This window comes from Salvelinus alpinus, chromosome 26 (genome assembly GCF_045679555.1).
Source record: "Salvelinus alpinus chromosome 26, SLU_Salpinus.1, whole genome shotgun sequence".
In the NCBI taxonomy this organism is placed as follows: Eukaryota; Metazoa; Chordata; class Actinopteri; order Salmoniformes; family Salmonidae; genus Salvelinus; species Salvelinus alpinus.
The window spans coordinates 6,171,576-6,188,858 of record NC_092111.1 but is presented as its reverse complement, the minus strand read 5'-3'; the positions used below and the strand labels follow the sequence as shown (position 1 = coordinate 6,188,858).

Here is a 17,283-nt window from a genome sequence, read left to right as displayed (position 1 = left end):
TGTCTTGTCTCATTACGCACACCTGGTTCCCATTCCCCTGATTAGTATGTCTATATATGTGACCTCTGTTCCCCATTGTCCTTGTCGGTTATTGTTACCATGTCCATTGCTCTAGTGAGTACCTGTGATGTTCTATCCGCTTCCATGCTACGTGTTATTGTGCACTTGTTTTACGGGTCTCGTCCCGTGTATTACTTAGAGGTTTACACCTTGGTCTTTTATTAGGGTGGAGAAAAGAAAAAAAAACGATTTCGTATTCCTGAGCCTGTCTCCAATCATTATACAACGTGACAGTTAGAGTTGAACTGGGATGTGGACACCAAGCTACGGTTAGGGTTACTGCTGTAAATACAGTGGAATAATAATCCTTACAAAAAAGAAAAGTATGACATAAGCTTATAGATCATTTGCTAAGCTTCTGTATATACTGTGGGGTCTGAAATTATTGACACCCTTGATAAAAAATGAGCAGTAATGACTTTAAAAAATAAATAATTCAAATACTGAGCTATATTGTATGCAAAAAATATATACTAATACAATTGTTTAACAATTACTAAATATTTTTCTTAAAAAGGTAAGGCTCAAAATTATTGACACCCCTAAAGATAGTTATAAATAAAGTAGTCAAAAGTTTTGTATTTGATCCCATATTCGTAGCACGCAATGACTACATCAAGCTTGTGACGCTACAAACTTGGATGCATTTGCAGTTAGTTTTGGTTGTGTTTCAGATTATTTTGTGCGCAATTGAAATTAATGGTAAATAATGTATTGTGTCATTTTGGAGTCACTTTTATTGTAAGTAAGAATAATGTGGATGCTAGCATGCTAGCATGCTACCATGATTACAGATAATCCTGAATTAATTGTGAATAATGATGAGTGAGTAAATTACAGATGGTCAAAGATCATACCCCCAAAACATGCTAACCTCCCCTGTTATTGGTAATGTATGCTACACTACATGACCAAAAGTATGTGAACATCTGCTTGTCGAACATCTCATTCCAAAATCATGGGCATTAATATGGAGTCGGTCCCCCATTTGCTGCTATAACCGCCTCTACTCTTCTGGGAAGGCTTTTCCACTAGATGTTGGAACATTGCTGCGGGGACTCAGCCACAAGAGCATTAGTAAAGTCGGGCACTGATGTTTGGCGATTAGGCCTGGCTTGCAGTCGGCGTTCCAATTCATCCCAAAGGTGTTTTTCCACACCGATTTTGACAAACCATATCTGTATGGACCTTGCTTAGTGCACGGGGGAATTGTCATGCTGAAACAAGAAAAGGTCTTCCCCAAACTGTTGCCACAAAGTTGGAAGCACAGAATCGTCTATAATGTAATTTTATGTTGTAGCGTTAAGATGTCCCTTCGTTGGCACTAAGGGTCCTAGCCCAAACCATGAAAAACAGCCCCAGACCATTATTCCTCCTCCACCAAATTTTACAGTTGGCACTATGCACTTGGGTAGGTAAAGTTCTCCTGGCATCCGGCAAACCCAGATTTGTCCGTCTGACTGCCAGATGGTGAAGCGTCACTCCAGAGAACGTGTTTCCTCTGCTGCAGAGTCCAATGGCAGCGAGCTTTACACCACTCCAACCGACACTTGGCATTGCGCATGGTGATCTTAGGCTTGTGTGCGACTGCTCGGCCATGGAAACCCATTTCATTTTGCTCCCAACTAACAGTTTTAGTGCATGACGTTGCTTCCAGAGGCAGTTTGGAACTCTGTAGTGAGTGTTGCAACCGAGGCCAGACGATTTTTACAAGCTACGCGCTTCAGCACTCGGTGGTCCCGTTCTGTGAGCTTGTGTGGCCTACCACTTCGCTGCTGAGCCGTTGTTGCTCCTAGACGTTTCCACTTCACAATAACAGCACTTAGAGTTGATCAGGGCAGCTCTAACAGGGCAGACATTTGACGAACTGACTTGTTGGAATGGTGGCATCCTATGACTGTGCCACGTTGAAAGTCACTGAGCTCTTCAGTACGGGCCATTCTACTGCCAATGTTTGTCTATGGAGATTCCATGGCTGTGTGCACGATTTTAAATAGCTGAATCCACTAGTTTGAAGGGGTGTCCACAGACTTTTGGACATACAGTGTATATAAAGCCTTTATGAGATGTAGTTCGTTGAATGAAATGGAACCAGAACTTTTCTTTTCCTGTGTGTAAAGCAAGAAATGACCAAAAGGTGGCGATAAAACTCTTCAGTACTCTCACCAAGCAAGCGTTCTGCTGTCTGCAGCTGGACTCTCCTACTCCTCAAGATCCTAGTAATTTCTGTCATATCAGATGGAGAACCAGCGTCTTAACAGTTCAATAGATCCTGTTCACCAGTGCAGGACCACAGCTTTAGTGTAATCTAACGGAATCCCTTGTATCCTGTAAAACTGTAGGCTATCTTGTTATATCCTGCATTTGTTCTGTAAGAGTCCAGAACAGAGTTAAGCAACACATTTGAGGGCATGGGGGCGGGTTTCAATATGGTTCAGTGACTTGCAATAGCTTAGTTCTTCATATTACACAATATGTCCCTGGTGATTTCACATTGTAGTGACATTAGTACAACACATACCATCCTTATCAAGAGGTTGGAGCCTCTTGGTGTAATGGGTAAAAGGTGTTGGACTAACAGTCAGTCAGGTGTGGGATGGTCTATCATCTCATATCTGAACAACAGTACATCTGCCTCGTGTTACTCACAAGAAAAATGATACTTTTTCTAGTCTGGAGATGCCTATACTGTCTGATGGTCTAAAAGTGTAGTGAACGCAATCCTAAGTATAGATGCAGACATGTCCAAAAAAAAAATTGACAATTTGTCTGGATTTGCAGCTTTGTTTGTAGGGGTTGCTAGCTAAGACAGAGTCTGTGTGTGTGCGCGTGCGCGTGCGTGCCTCCGTTTCCTCCTCCTCCTTCTTCCTGTGTGTGTGTGTTAAAAATAGACCCTCAAATGATAAACAAGCTCTGGTCAAAGAGCTGACATCACTCCTGCTGCATCACACTAACACATGACTGACGCCACTCCACTGTCCCACAGAGGAGGGGGAAGAAAACAGAGGAGAACCTCTTAAGTTTCCAGTCCAGGACAGAACTACCACTGACATGAGAGAGGACACAAGGAAGTGAGAGCAGTGAAGCAGAAAGAGAAGAACTCTCCAGAAAACACTGTGTCTCGCTACAGCCGAGAGAAGCTTAGACCAAACATAGATTCTATAGGGACACTGATTGGTTTTTAGCTCAGATTGTAGAACTTGAAGCCTGTCATGATGGAAGTGGTCCTGACTTGACTGGGAGATCTCTCCTCTAAAGACGCCACCTTTGATGCCTGTAAGTCAGCCGGGCCCGTTGTGTCCAGGGACCCACGGACCACCAGAGACCCCTGCCTGGAGGAAGAGCTCCAGATGGAGGGCTGCATTCCCGGAGAAAAGGGCAGCTGCCCCTACAAAACTGTACATTGAGAGTGCACTGGCCTGGCTGCACAGGGAACTGGTAAGACTGGACAATTGACTGAAGCCTTAGATTTTGAAATCCGAATGACGACGTCTCTCTAGAACTGATCAAACATGTACTCTGTCTCCATGGACTTGGATGACTAAACATATACTCAGCAACATTTACTATATGAATATATTGATGTGTTTGTATTTGCAACAGAAATACAAATGTGGTCTTTCCTGTATGTTTACAGATGATCATGGAAAATGTATTGCGATTATTCAGCACATTTACTGTGAGTTACTGTGAGACTCAAGAGTTATCTTGTCTTTCCATACTTTATATTTGTAGAGAAAGAGGACATGTTAACATGATTCTATGCTAGATATGAATACTCAAGCCCCCAAAACTATGACCTGCATGTGGTCTTCTGGCTGTGTGGGACTCGAGTGGAAATGGAGACATTTTTGTTGGCTATTAGGGCTATGGTCAAGGTATCGCTCACCTAATGAAATTATCTTCTTGGTCAGTCATATTGTTAGTGTGTGAGAGTGTCCCGTTAATGCATTCTTGTAATTGAGATGTGCGGACAGGCTGGCGATGTTACGATGTCAACCGCTTGCCATTTAGTCCTTGCCAGTGCCTCGTCATGGCAACCAAGTGTCCCGAGCACACAAAACACACCAAACCTCTGCGTCAGACGGGACAAAGACACACTGGTTAAGGGAGAGAGCTGAAGACTATAGGCTACTTTACTGGCATAGCTCTGGCTTATTAGGTTCAACAGAATAGGCATTGGACTACAAAACATACAGTACTGTGCATGGACAACATATTTTACATTTGAGTCATTTAGCAGATTCTCTTATCCTGAGCGACTTACAGGAGATTTTAGAGTTAAGTGCAGCATATTGACAGATTGTTCACCTAGTCAGCTCTGGGATTTGAACCATCAACCTTCTGGTTACTGGCCCAATGCTCTTAATCTGTAACGATCGTTGTTGGAAGGATGGTCGGACCAAGATGCAGCGTGGGGTAGGTTAATCATATTTATTTATGATAACCGACACAAAACAAGAAAGAGTAACAAACGAAACGTACAGCTTTGTAGGGCAAAAAAGCAACAATACAAAATCAAGATCTCACACACAACAGGTGGAAAAAGGGTGCCTAAATATGATCCCCAATCAGAGACAATGATAGACAGCTGCCTCTGATTGGGAACCATACCAGGCCAACATAGAAAATAAAAAACTAGACTACCCACCCTAGTCACACCCTGACCTAACCAAAATAGAGGAATAAAAGCTTCTCTAAGGTCAGGGCGTGACATAATCGCTAGGCTACCTGCTGCCCAATGGCCAAAACATTTTATATAGATCCACTGGTCCATAAAGAGACCATGTTATAAAACCATCTACACTGACAGATCCACTGCAGGTCTTCTCCTCTTTCAATTTCAGACCACCAACCCATAAGACACCCACGTAAACTCTATCCAATTACTTCCACCTCCCAGTGACCAATGATTGCTGGCCTTTGATGTCATGAGACGTGGGTTTGTGCAGATGCAGTGGGACCGGCCCAGTTCCAGTCCCTGTGTCCAGTATTCAGACAATCATTGTGCCATAGCTGCAACACAGCACAAATACAAGTGACCTCCACCAATTAGAACCCTCGCCTCTCATCAAGTCTCATGGCCCAATATTCAGCGGTTCTCATAAAAGAAAAAGCAAGAACTCCAGCAGGAACAAGCGCTTGTTTACTGTGTATTCCTCCATGGGATATTAGGCATAGTTTGATCTGCTGCAATGGCTGGAATACACACAGAAAACACACACGAGTCAAGGGGGATATCATCCCACAGGAAGCCCACTGCTCATACTTCACTCAAAGGAAAGTTCATGTTTCTTTTTCTAAAGCTTTTAAAGCCACATCACATCCTTTCAGTCGGAGCCCAATCCCAGTCTGACGCTGTAATTAACAGAGAAAGAAATGCAGATCTGATCATGGTCGGTTTTTTGTTTGAACATTCCTCTCCCTGGGACAGACTTGGACTTGGCGATTCAGGGGAATTCCGAATATTCTATTCTCACAACGAGGGCAATTAGACTGGCTCTCGTGAATAGAGAAGAAAGGGAGAGAGAGAAAAGCATTTGCATCTGAAAGAGGCAGCGCTCAACTGAAATGGTTGAACCAGGTCATGTCAGGGAAAGGACATGAACCTCATCAGCTAAAAGAGACCAAAGGAAGCCGCAGCGCTGTTCAAAAAGAGGGATTTCGGCCTACAAATCAGTAGCTTACAGATGTGTCCTGCACTGGTTATTTTTGTTACATGACATTTGGTTCTGTCTTTTGAACAATTTTTCTAAACTACTTGACAATTGTTTCTGCTATCTATTTCTTTCTCTGTAATAGCTCGTATTTGCCTGTGAATACTATATGTCACAGCATTTCACATTTGCTTGTGTCTGTTTCAGTGTATGTCACGTCTGTGTCTATCTTTCTCTTCTATGTCTATTTTTTATTTCTATATTTGATGTGTCTTTGTCTTTGTCTCTCTGTTTAAAGTCCCAACTCTTTTGTGCAGATGGAGATGCAATCTCAGGACCAGGCCTTGATACAACAGCTGATGGACCCTCACACAGCAATCCAAGAGCTCAAGCTTGAGAGTGGCGAGGAAGAGGAGAAGGAGGAGTAGGAAGAAAAGGAAAAGGAGGATGAGGAGACAGAGGAGGATAGGAGCTGGGACTTTGAGAGCGAGGCAGGGGGCAGTGGTAGTAGTGTTTACTCCAGCTCAGGGGAAGTGGGTTTTTCCATATCCTGCCTGTCCAATAGAATGACACCATCTCCTCTTGGGTCATCTCTACCAAAAAGGACTTTCAGCAGAAGAAGCTCTGTGCCTTAATAAAACCACAAAAAGTACTCTCTTATGGACTGACCACATAGTCAATGTCAGGCATATACCACAATATCATCTATATCATCTATGCTCACGTGCGTGTGAGGGAATAATTCAACGTCTGAGACTGCAGAGCTTAAGTAAGCTGTGTCATTTTAAACTCTAACTAGATGGGAGAAACAACAACAGCTGCTATCACTGTACTGTCACGAATCCCGCCGAGGATGGTGCCTCTTCCTGTTCGGGCGGCGCTCGGCGGTCGTCGTCACCGGCCTACTAGCTGCCATCGATTCTTTTCTTTTTGTTTCTGTTAGTTTGGGCTGATTGGGTGCACCTGTTTTGAGTTTAGTTTGGTGGGTAGGCTATTTAAGGGTAGGTAGCCCGCTGGCTGTTGTGCGGGCTTGTTCTCTGTTATTTGGTGTTGGATTTTATGTGGATTGTTTATTTTCCGGACAGTTTAGTCCTGTGTGTTTGGACTGGTATTTTCATGCGCCCGTGTGTTTGGGCATGATCGTTTCCCTGTCTACAGGAAATAAAATCCACGCTCTTGAATACCTGCTCTCTGCGCTTGACTCCTCCACCCAGTACTCCTAGCAGCTCTGACAGAAGCCCGCACCACAGCCAGCGGGCTACCTACCCTTAAATAGCCTACCCACCAAACTAAACTCAAAACAGGTGCACCCAATCAGCCCAAACTAACAGAAACAAAAAGAAAAGAATCGATGGCAGCTAGTAGGCCGGTGACGACGACCGCCGAGCGCCGCCCGAACAGGAAGAGGCACCATCCTCGGCGGGATTCGTGACATGTACAAAGGTCATAAAGGTATCATAGTACATTTAAGAGAGAATAACCATTACTTATGGTAGCATATTGCCTGTAATGTCTCAACAATTTCAATATCATGACTGCATATCATTCCAATAAGCTCTAATACTCTTCCATATGACTTGAAACGGTCTGTTGTTACTGAAATACAGTATTTGTAGAAGGTCAAATTAATATGCAGTTTGTATCATCCACCCACATCCTGTATATATTGATTTGTTGTACAACACTGTAATTGCGCACCGATGTTTATAGACTAAAACATGAATGTCAGTAACATACAGTGTAAATACTTACTATAATGAATGACGACGCACCTTAGATTGAGATTATGTGTCTGTTCGTTTGATGGCACACAGGTTGGCCTTCTGGAGTAATAGCAAGTTGGCTGATCCAGCAGAATCATACAATACAATGAAGGGTCAAGTAAAATGTTTTTTCGAAGAAAGGGCATCAAAGTGAACAAGATAGGATACTGTTTAATGGATATAATGTTTAATGGACAAGTGGAGGTGTTTATCCTTGCTACTGTAACTGCATTTGGGATAGGTACTGTACATAGCATGCCAGAACAATAAAGATTTAAAAAATATGACGTGCTGTACAGTTATTTCTGTCATATCAGAAAACATGTGAAGTCAAAAGCCCAACTGTCACCGAGACTTTAAGTTTCATGGTTTATTCTTAAAAAATATATATTCGCTTGTTGCTTCTGCACAGCAAATTGGCCAGCGTAACCTAATGTTGGTTTTTCTGTGTAACAGTTCTAGTATTGATTCGGGAGTTAAATTAACCCTGTAAGTGTAAAATTAACACTCGTTGGTGTAAAAGTGTTGGTGTTAATATCCAGCGTTAAAGCAAAGCCACGCCCATTATTATCATATTTCCCAGCATGCTTTATTGCAGGTTTGTTTCAATATCTATGTTTTTTTATTGATTAATTAATCTTATGCTACTCAAATATAAATGACATACATTTTTCTAAACTAATCCAATCTATTACTTATTGCACCCATTACTGAAATGTTTTTTTTACAGTTTAGATGCTTTAGGTAGTCTCATATCTTAGGGTGTTTTCACACATAGGTTAGTTCGAATCAGAGTTTGATTATTTGTTAGACTGTATTTTTTTTATTTGGTCCGCTTGGTTTCAAATTGCCAAATATTAAATGAACTGAAATTCATCAACAAAACCACCCCCTGGGCACAGACCTAAATTCAACATCTATTCCACATTGGTTCAATGTGGTACATGTCCTCACAAGTCATTTGTTTGTTTTACAAAAATGCTTACGTTATATCCATCTATGATTATCATGAAGCGTCACTTGTGTGTCCCAATCTTTATATCACTTTTGCTTTGGTCTTCCAACAACATGTGGGAGGAAACAGCACAATAGCCACTCCTACTGCGACGTGAATAGGCTATAGTAAGTAGCCTATATCCCCGGTATAGCCCCCATCTCCCTTAATCTGCATCGGATGCGCTGCTACTCACAGAATGTTTCAGAGATGTCAAGTTATGAGGTTGTGTGCAGTGCATTTCATCAAATGCTTGCTGTCAAACAACCAATAATACTGCGTAACTCTGGTTATTTTCCTGTGTTTGGTCCGGACTGCATTCTTACCTGCAGTGAACTGCACCATGGCACAAATTGAATCGCACAGAGACCACCCTTTTTGAGCGAACCACGGTGCATTGTTTAGTGCAGATAGAGTGCACCAGTCCAAACTAATCGAACTAAGGTGGTAAATGCACCGGAGTTCGAAATAGAAAAAACGCTCCAAGACAATTCGGTGTTTAATTAACAGCCTTAGTCTTCCCAACACTGGCAGTCATTCTGAATGCAGTTTGCAGGTGAATAAAACACCTAAATGTTGCATATCCCCACTCTGGCTGGATTCCAATAGGAATTACACATCACTTTGCAAACCAGCATAAGCTACAAGCCACTGTATTAGGGTCAAACTAGGCCCTCAAAATAAGGTCTTATGAAATAGGTATTGTATTGTCTTAAATAATAACATTTTAATGATAACAAATTCACTCAGGATCTCACTTAGTGAAGGCCACAGGACTGAAAATGAATGAATGCAACAACCATTTCTATCGCTAGCAAATACAGTAATGGGTGTTCACTTCTGGGCCTGAGAAATAGGCAGTTTACTTTGGGCACGTTTTTCATCCAAACATCAAAATACTGCCCCCTAGCCTAAAGAGGTTTTAACTCACTCGAAAGGGAAGGCACTCTGGGAAATATGCAAATAAGGTTTTACACTAAACAGTGTGTTAATTTAACACTGAAAAGTGTGGACCCATCTAGACAACTGAACAGTGTTACTGCAGTGTGTATCATTGATCTATCCAGTGCACAAACATACAGTAGGCCTACTAAGCAATTTGCAAACGAAGCGCATTTCATATAACTCTTCATAGGTGTCTGTAACATCACAGTCTACCTTGAACAGTACATTTCGGGTTTTATTTGGATACCCATTAGCTGTTGCAAAAGCAGCAGCTACTCTTCCTGGGGTCCATACAGAAGCTGGGACATCATCACAACGTGTCAAACCCTTCAGTGACCGCTGATCATCCAGTACATTGCTCCTCATTCCTCAGGGTCTGGAGCCACACAGCAATATCAAAAGATCAAACCCCATTTGTCCAATTGTTTACATCCAAATGGGGTTTTCGAATGTGCAATTTTGCATGCAACATTGAACACTACCTCACGAGTGAAATCCATGGCTTCCAGTTGGGGTATGTACGTACGGTCACTGTGGGGACGACGTCATTGATGCACTTATTGATGAAGCCGGTGTCTGATGTGTCGTACTCCTCAATGCCATCGGATAAATAGTCCAGTAGCTTAGCATCTATGTCATCTGACCACATCCGTATTGAGCGAGTCACTGGTACTTTCTGCTTTCATTTTTGCTTGTAAGCAGGAATCAGGAGGATATAATTATGGTCAGATTTGCCAAAAGGAGGGCGAGCGAGAGCTTTGCACGCGTTTCTGTGTGTGGAGTAAAGGTGGTCTAGAGTTTTTTTTCCTCTGGTCGCACATGTGACATGCTGGTAGAAATGAGGTAAAATGAATTTGTAACGGTTTTCCTCCTCCTCTTCATCCGAAGAGGAGGAGCAGGGATTGAACCAAAATGCAGCGGAGTTTGAAGACATAATGATTTATTAAATAAACAAAATAGACAGACGAAAACGAACTATACTGGATATAACTAACAAAATAACAAAACGATGTAGACAGACCTGAACAAACGAACTTACATATACACGAAGCACGCTGACACAGGAACAGACTACATAAACGCACGAAACAAACCGAAACAATCCCGTATGGTGTAACATAAACACAGACACAGGAGACAACCACCCACAAACAAACATTGTGAACAGCCTACCTAAATATGACTCTCAATTAGAGGAACGCCAAACACCTGCCTCCAATTGAGAGCCATACCAGGCAACCCTAAACCAACATAGAAACAGACAACATAGAATGCCCACCCAAACTCACGTCCTGACCAACTAACACACAAAACTAAACAGAAAACAGGTCAGGAACGTGACATAACCCCCCCCTCAAGATGCGTACTCCGAACGCATCACCAAAAAGTCCAGGGGAGGGTCTGGGTGGGCATCTGACCACGGTGGTGGCTTAGGCTCCGGGCGTGGTTCCCACCCCACCATAATCAATCCCCGCTTCCTTAGCCTCCCCACAATGACCACCCTCCAAATAACCCCACCTAAATTTAGGGGCAACACCAGAATCAAGGACAGCTCTGGGACAAGGTAGCTCAGGACATAGGGATAGCTCAGGACAGAGGGATCGCTTAGGAGAGAGAGGTAGCTCAGGAGAGAGAGGTAGCTCAGGATAGAAGGGCAGCTCCGGACAGAGAGACAGCTCTGGACTGAGGGGCAGTTCAGGATTACTAGCCGCTTCTGGCTGAGGGACAGCTCATGGCTGACTGACGGCTCTGGACGCTCATGGCAGGCTGACGGCTCTGGACGCTCATGGCAGGCTGACGGCTCTGGACGCTCATGGCAGGCTGACGGCTCTGGACGCTCATGGCAGGCTGACGGCTCTGGACGCTCATGGCAGGCTGACGGCTCTGGACGCTCATGGCAGGCTGACGGCTCTGGACGCTCATGGCTCTCTGACGGCTCTGGCTGCTCATGGCTCGCTGACGGCTCTGGCTGCTCATGGCTCGCTGACGGCTCTGGCTGCTCATGGCTCGCTGACGGCTCTGGCTGCTCATGGCTCGCTGACGGCTCTGGCAGATCCTGTCTGGTTGGCGGCTCTGGCAGATCCTGTCTGGTTGACGGCTCTGGCAGATCCTGTCTGGTTGGCGGCTCTGGCAGATCCTGTCTGGTTGGCGGCTCTGGCAGATCCTGTCTGACGGGCGGCTCTAGCGGCTCCTGTCTGGCGGACGGCTCTAGCGGCTCCTGTCTGGCGGGCGGCTCTGTAGGCTCATGGCAGACGGGCGGCTTTGCAGGCTCATGGCAGACGGGCGGCTTTGCAGGCTCATTGCAGACGGATGGCTCAGACGGCGCTGGGGAGACGGATGGCTCAGATGGCGCTGGGGAGACGGATGGCTCAGATGGCGCTGGGGAGACGGATGGCTCAGATGGCGCTGGGGAGACGGATGGCTCAGATGGCGCTGAGGAGACGGATGGCTCTGGCCGGATAAGGCGCACTGTAGACCTGGTGCGTGGTGCCGGAACTGGAGGCACCGGGCTAAGGACACGCACCTTCATACTAGTGCGGGGAGCAGGGACAGGGCACACTGGACTCTCAAAGCGTACTCTATACCTGGTGCGTGGTACCGGCACTGGTGGCACCGGGCTGAGGGCACGCACCTCAGGACTAGTACGGGGAGAAGTGACAGTGTGTACAGGACTTAGGAGACGCACAGGTGGCTTAGTGCGTGGGGCCGGAACTGGATACACGCACTATAGGGAGAGTGCGTGGAAGAGGAACAGGGCTCTGGAAACGCACTGGTAGCCTAGTGCGTAGTGTAGGCACTGTAGGTACTAGGCTGGGGCGGGGAGGTGGCGCCGGAAATACCGGACCGTGCAGGCGTACTGGCTCTCTTGAGCATTGAGCCTGCCCAACCTTACCTGGTTGAATGCTCCCGGTCGCCCGACCAGTGCGGGGAGGTGGAATAACCCGCACCGGGCTATGTAGGCGAACCGGGGAAACCATGCGTAAGGCAGGTGCCATGTATGCCGGCCCGAGGAGACGCACTGGAGACCAGACGCGTTGAGCCGGCCTCATGACACCTGGCTCAATGCCCAATCTAGCCCTACCAGTGCGGGGAGGTGGAATAACCCGCACCGGGCTATGCACACGTACAGGAGACACCGTGCGCTCTACTGCGTAACACGGTGTCTGTCCGTACTCCCGCTCTCCACGGTTAGCCTGGGAAGTGGGCGCAGGTCTCCTACCTGCCCTTGGCCCACAACCCCTTAGCCCCCCCCCAAGAAATTTTTGGGTGTTACTCACGGGCTTTTCGGGCTTCCGTGCAAGACGCGTCCCCTCATAACTCCGGTTTTGGGCTTGATTCTCCGGTTTCCAGCCACGTCTTCTTGCTGCCTCCTCATATCGCCGCCTCTCTGCTTTCGCTTCCTCCAGCTCAGCTTTGGGACGGCGATATTCTCCTGGCTGTGCCCATGGACCTTTACCGTCCAATATTTCCTCCCAAGTCCATGATTCCTGTGTAGCAGGCCACTGCTCGAATTCACGCCGCTTGGTTCTGGATCGGTGGGTGGTTCTGTAACGGTTTTCCTCCTCCTCTTCATCCGAAGAGGAGGAGCAGGGATTGAACCAAAATGCAGCGGAGTTTGAAGACATAATGATTTATTAAATAAACAAAATAGACAGACGAAAACGAACTATACTGGATATAACTAACAAAATAACAAAACGATGTAGACAGACCTGAACAAACGAACTTACATATACACGAAGCACGCTGACACAGGAACAGACTACATAAACGCACGAAACAAACCGAAACAATCCCGTATGGTGTAACATAAACACAGACACAGGAGACAACCACCCACAAACAAACATTGTGAACAGCCTACCTAAATATGACTCTCAATTAGAGGAACGCCAAACACCTGCCTCCAATTGAGAGCCATACCAGGCAACCCTAAACCAACATAGAAACAGACAACATAGAATGCCCACCCAAACTCACGTCCTGACCAACTAACACACAAAACTAAACAGAAAACAGGTCAGGAACGTGACAGAATTTAAGTTTTCCTGCATTAAAGTCCCCAGCCACTAGGAGAGCCATCTCTGGATGATAATTTTATTGTTTGCTTATAGCCTTATACAGCTCTCTGAGTGCGGTCTTAGTGCCAGCATCGGTTTATGGTGGTAAATAGACAGCTACGAAACATCAGGTGAGCAAAACCTCGAAGCTTCTTTAATATTATGGGGCGGCAGTGGTTAGAGCGTTGGGCCAGTAACCGAAAGGTTGCTGGATAGAATACCCGAGCTGACAAGATAAGAATCTGTCGTCCTGCCCCTGAGCAAGGCAGTTAACCCACTGTTCCCCGGGTTATGAAGACGTGGATGTCGATTATGACAGCCCCCCACACCTCTCTGATTCAGAGGGGTTGGGTTAAATGCGGAAGACACATTTCAATTGAATGCATTCAGTTGTATATACCCTTTCCCCTATTAGATTTTGTTATTGACACATAGAGACACACCACCACCCTCATCTTACCAGAGGTAGCTGTTCTGTCTTGCGATGCATGGAAAACCCAGCCAAAGATATTAGTTTTTAATGTCCTGTTAGTAGGATAGTCTCGAACGGAGCTCATCCAGTTATTCTCCAATGATTGCACCAACTAATTCTCACAAGGCACCCGGATCTGCGTCTCCTGTATCGGCGTCTCCTCTTCATGCGAATGACGGAGATTTGGGCCTAGTCCGGGAGCAGCAGTAAATCCTTCGACTTCGACTTGTTAAAGAAAAATCTTTGTCAAGTTCGAGGTGAGTAATCGCTGTTCTGATAGCTTAGCAAGCACTGACAGCACCACGTCAAGGTTCCAGATTGACACCGAGAGGGCCATTGCTGGACACAGACGTCGAACTACCTTCATAAACCTGGAGAGCAGTGGGATAACATCCCTCTCTCAACAAAAATACTTTAATCATTTTTCATATAGGATGCACATACCAGAGAATGGAAACTTCGTACATGTAGTGTGTATACTTTTCAAGTTACAGTATTTCCTTAATAGCATTTTTAATGACCTCACAAAATAAACACGCAAAACGACATTAGTGTTCTTTTAGGTCGTCTCTGACCATTCCCCAATAAATATTGTTCCAGTAGTTATTTTTAAACGTGTTAGAGTTTCAGCGGGAAAAGTATTCTTAAAACAAAACACATGGGTGAATTTGTAGAGGGATTTCTGAGTGTTCTCTCCTTGATTTACAACAGGGTGTGAGGTGTTAACCCCCAGCAGTTCCCTCCTCCCCCCTCTGTGGGTGACAGTCATGACAAAACATTATTTTGCAAAGAAGGTCTACAGTAGTCTACAGTAACAGCACTCTGTAGGGTAGCTTCCATCCTCCTCTTGGTACATTGCCTTCAATACAAAACCTAGGAGGCTCATGGTTCTCACCCTCTTCCATAGACTTACACAGTAATTATGACAACTTCCGGAGGACGTCCTCCAACCTATCTTGAAGCATGAACTGACATGTTGTCCACCCAATCAAAGGATCAGAGAATGAATCTAGTACTGAAAGCATAAGCTACAGCTAGCTAGTACTGCAGTGCATAAAATGTTGTGAATAGTTGACTCAAAGAGAGAGAAAGACAGTAGTTGACCAGTTTCTAACAAATTCATTTCTTCCAAAATGAAAGAGAAGCGAGAGAGAAATAGAGAGTGATTTTGTCATTTTTTCACTTAACGTTACTTAGCTAACAAATGTAGCTAGCTAATTTAGCCTATTGGAACACAACAGAGGGGTGCTATGTTAGCTACCTTGCTATGAATTTCAAACACAACACTGGAACTCTTCCAAGTCAAGGTAAGCTTTTGGTTTTTACTAATTTATAGTTCTATTAGCTATGCTGACTAAGACATTACTTTAGCTAATATGGGGACAACGATGTAAGCTGTGTGTAGCTGTTTGGCTTTGAAAGTTTTTTTCGCCTGGTCACATACACCTGATATGTTGTGCATTGAAGTCTACACGTGAAGGGAAGAGGTGAGAGGGTGCAAAGATGCAAGAATGACTACAGAGTGGTTTCTATGAAAGTGAACTGTGTTTAGTGCGTGATCAGGGGTGTATTCATTCCACCGATTCTGTTGAAAAACACTTCTTAAATGTAAGCAAATGGAACAAAACGGGGATAAACATCTCGGAATTTGTCAAATAGAAACTCTCGTTTGCAACTGTTGGAGTAATGATTACACCCTATATCAGCTAGATGCAGGCAAGAGTGTGCAAGGCTGTATTGAATATCACTGTCTGTCCATGTGTCACTGTCTGTCAACTCGAATTTGTCTCTCGACCTGTGTGCACCTACGTTGTAAACTTTCATTCATAGGCTAGGTTGTAGCAACCTCATGATGGGTATAGGGCAAATTTGTGTATCATATAGTAGCCTAAACCTATCGATGTTACATTGAACGGGGTGAATGGAATATGAATGACAGTCATCCGACATGCTGTAATAGAAATAAGGCCATGCTCATGAACACTATTATACAGTACCAGTTAAAAGTTCGGACATACTTACTCATTCAAGGTTTTTTTTTACTGTTTTTTACATTGTTTAATAATAGTGAAGACATCAAAGCTATGAAATAACACATATGGAACCATGTAGTAACCAAACATTTTTTAAACATCTCAAAATATATTTTATATTTATATTTGTATTTCAAATTTTTGTATTTCAAAATATATTTTATATTTGAGATTCTTCAAAGTAGCCACCCTTTGCCTTGATGACAGCTTTGAACACTCTTGGCATTCTCCCAACCAGCTTCATGAGGTAGTCACCTGGAATGCATTTCAATTAACAGCTGAACCTTGTTAGAAATTAATTGGTGGAATTTCTTTCCCTCTTGATGCGTTTAAGCCAATCAGTTGTGTTGTGACAAGGTAGGGGTGGTATACAGAAATATTTGGTAAAAGACCAAGTCCATATTATGGCAAGAACAACTCAAATAAGCAAAGAGAAACAACAGTCCATCATTACTTTAAGACATGAAGGTCAGTCAATATGGAAAAGTTCAAGAACTTTTAAAGTTTCTTCAAGTGCAGTCGCAAAAACCATCAAGCGCTAGGATGAAACTGGCTATCATGAGGACCACCACCCAGAGTTACCTCTGCTGCAGAGGATAAGTTCATTAGAGTTACCAGCCTCAGAAATTGCAGCCCAAATAAATGCTTCACAGAGTTCAAGTAACAGACACATCTTAACATCAACTGTTCAGAGGAGACTACATAAATTAGGCCTTTGTGGTCAAATTGCTGCAAAGAAACCACTACTAAAAGACACCAATAAGAAGAAGAGACTTGCTTGGGCCAAGAAACACGAGCAATGGACATTAGACCGGTGGAAATCTGTCCTTTGGTCTGATGAGATTATCGGTTCCAACCGTCGTGTCTTTGTGAGACGCAGAGTAGTTGAACGGACTATCTCTACATGTGTGGTTCCCACCGTGAAGCATGGAGGAGGTGGTGTGATGGTGTGGGGGTGCTTTGCTGGTGACATTGTCAGTGATTTATTTAGAATTCAAGGCACACTTAACCAGCATGGCTACCACAGCATTCTGCAGCGATACGCCATCCCATCTGGTTTGCGCTTAGTGGTACTATCATTTGTTTTTCAACAGGACAATGACCCAACACACCTCCAGGCTGTGTAAGGACTATTTGACCAAGAAGGAGAGTGATGGGGTGGGCAGGTAGCCTTGTGGTTAGAGCGTTGGACTAGTAACCGAAAGGTTGCAAGATGGAATCCCTGAGCTGACAAGGTAAAAACCTGCCGTTCTGCCCCTGAACAAGGCAGTTAACCCATTGTTCCTAGGCCGTCATTG

General features: G+C 44.5%; 1 protein-coding gene across 1 annotated transcript; it reads left to right on the top strand.

Moving 5' to 3' along the window:
• The first annotated feature begins 3,002 nt into the window (after nucleotides 1-3,002).
• LOC139554514 (protein FAM167A-like) lies at nucleotides 3,003-6,544 on the top strand. The gene is made up of 2 exons (XM_071367361.1): nucleotides 3,003-3,498; nucleotides 6,035-6,544. The coding sequence occupies exons 1-2, from the start codon at nucleotides 3,331-3,333 to the stop codon at nucleotides 6,143-6,145; spliced, it is 279 nt and encodes a 92-aa protein (XP_071223462.1). The 5' UTR covers nucleotides 3,003-3,330; the 3' UTR covers nucleotides 6,146-6,544.
• The last annotated feature ends 10,739 nt before the right edge of the window (nucleotides 6,545-17,283 follow it).

Coding starts and splice junctions, on each gene's coding strand:
- LOC139554514 (XM_071367361.1), top strand. CDS start 3,331: ATGCCTGTAAGTCAGCCGGGCCCGTTGTGTCCAGGGACCCACGGACCA. Junction 3,499..6,034: donor CCTGGCTGCACAGGGAACTG/GTAAGACTGGAC, acceptor TCTTTTGTGCAG/ATGGAGATGCAATCTCAGGA.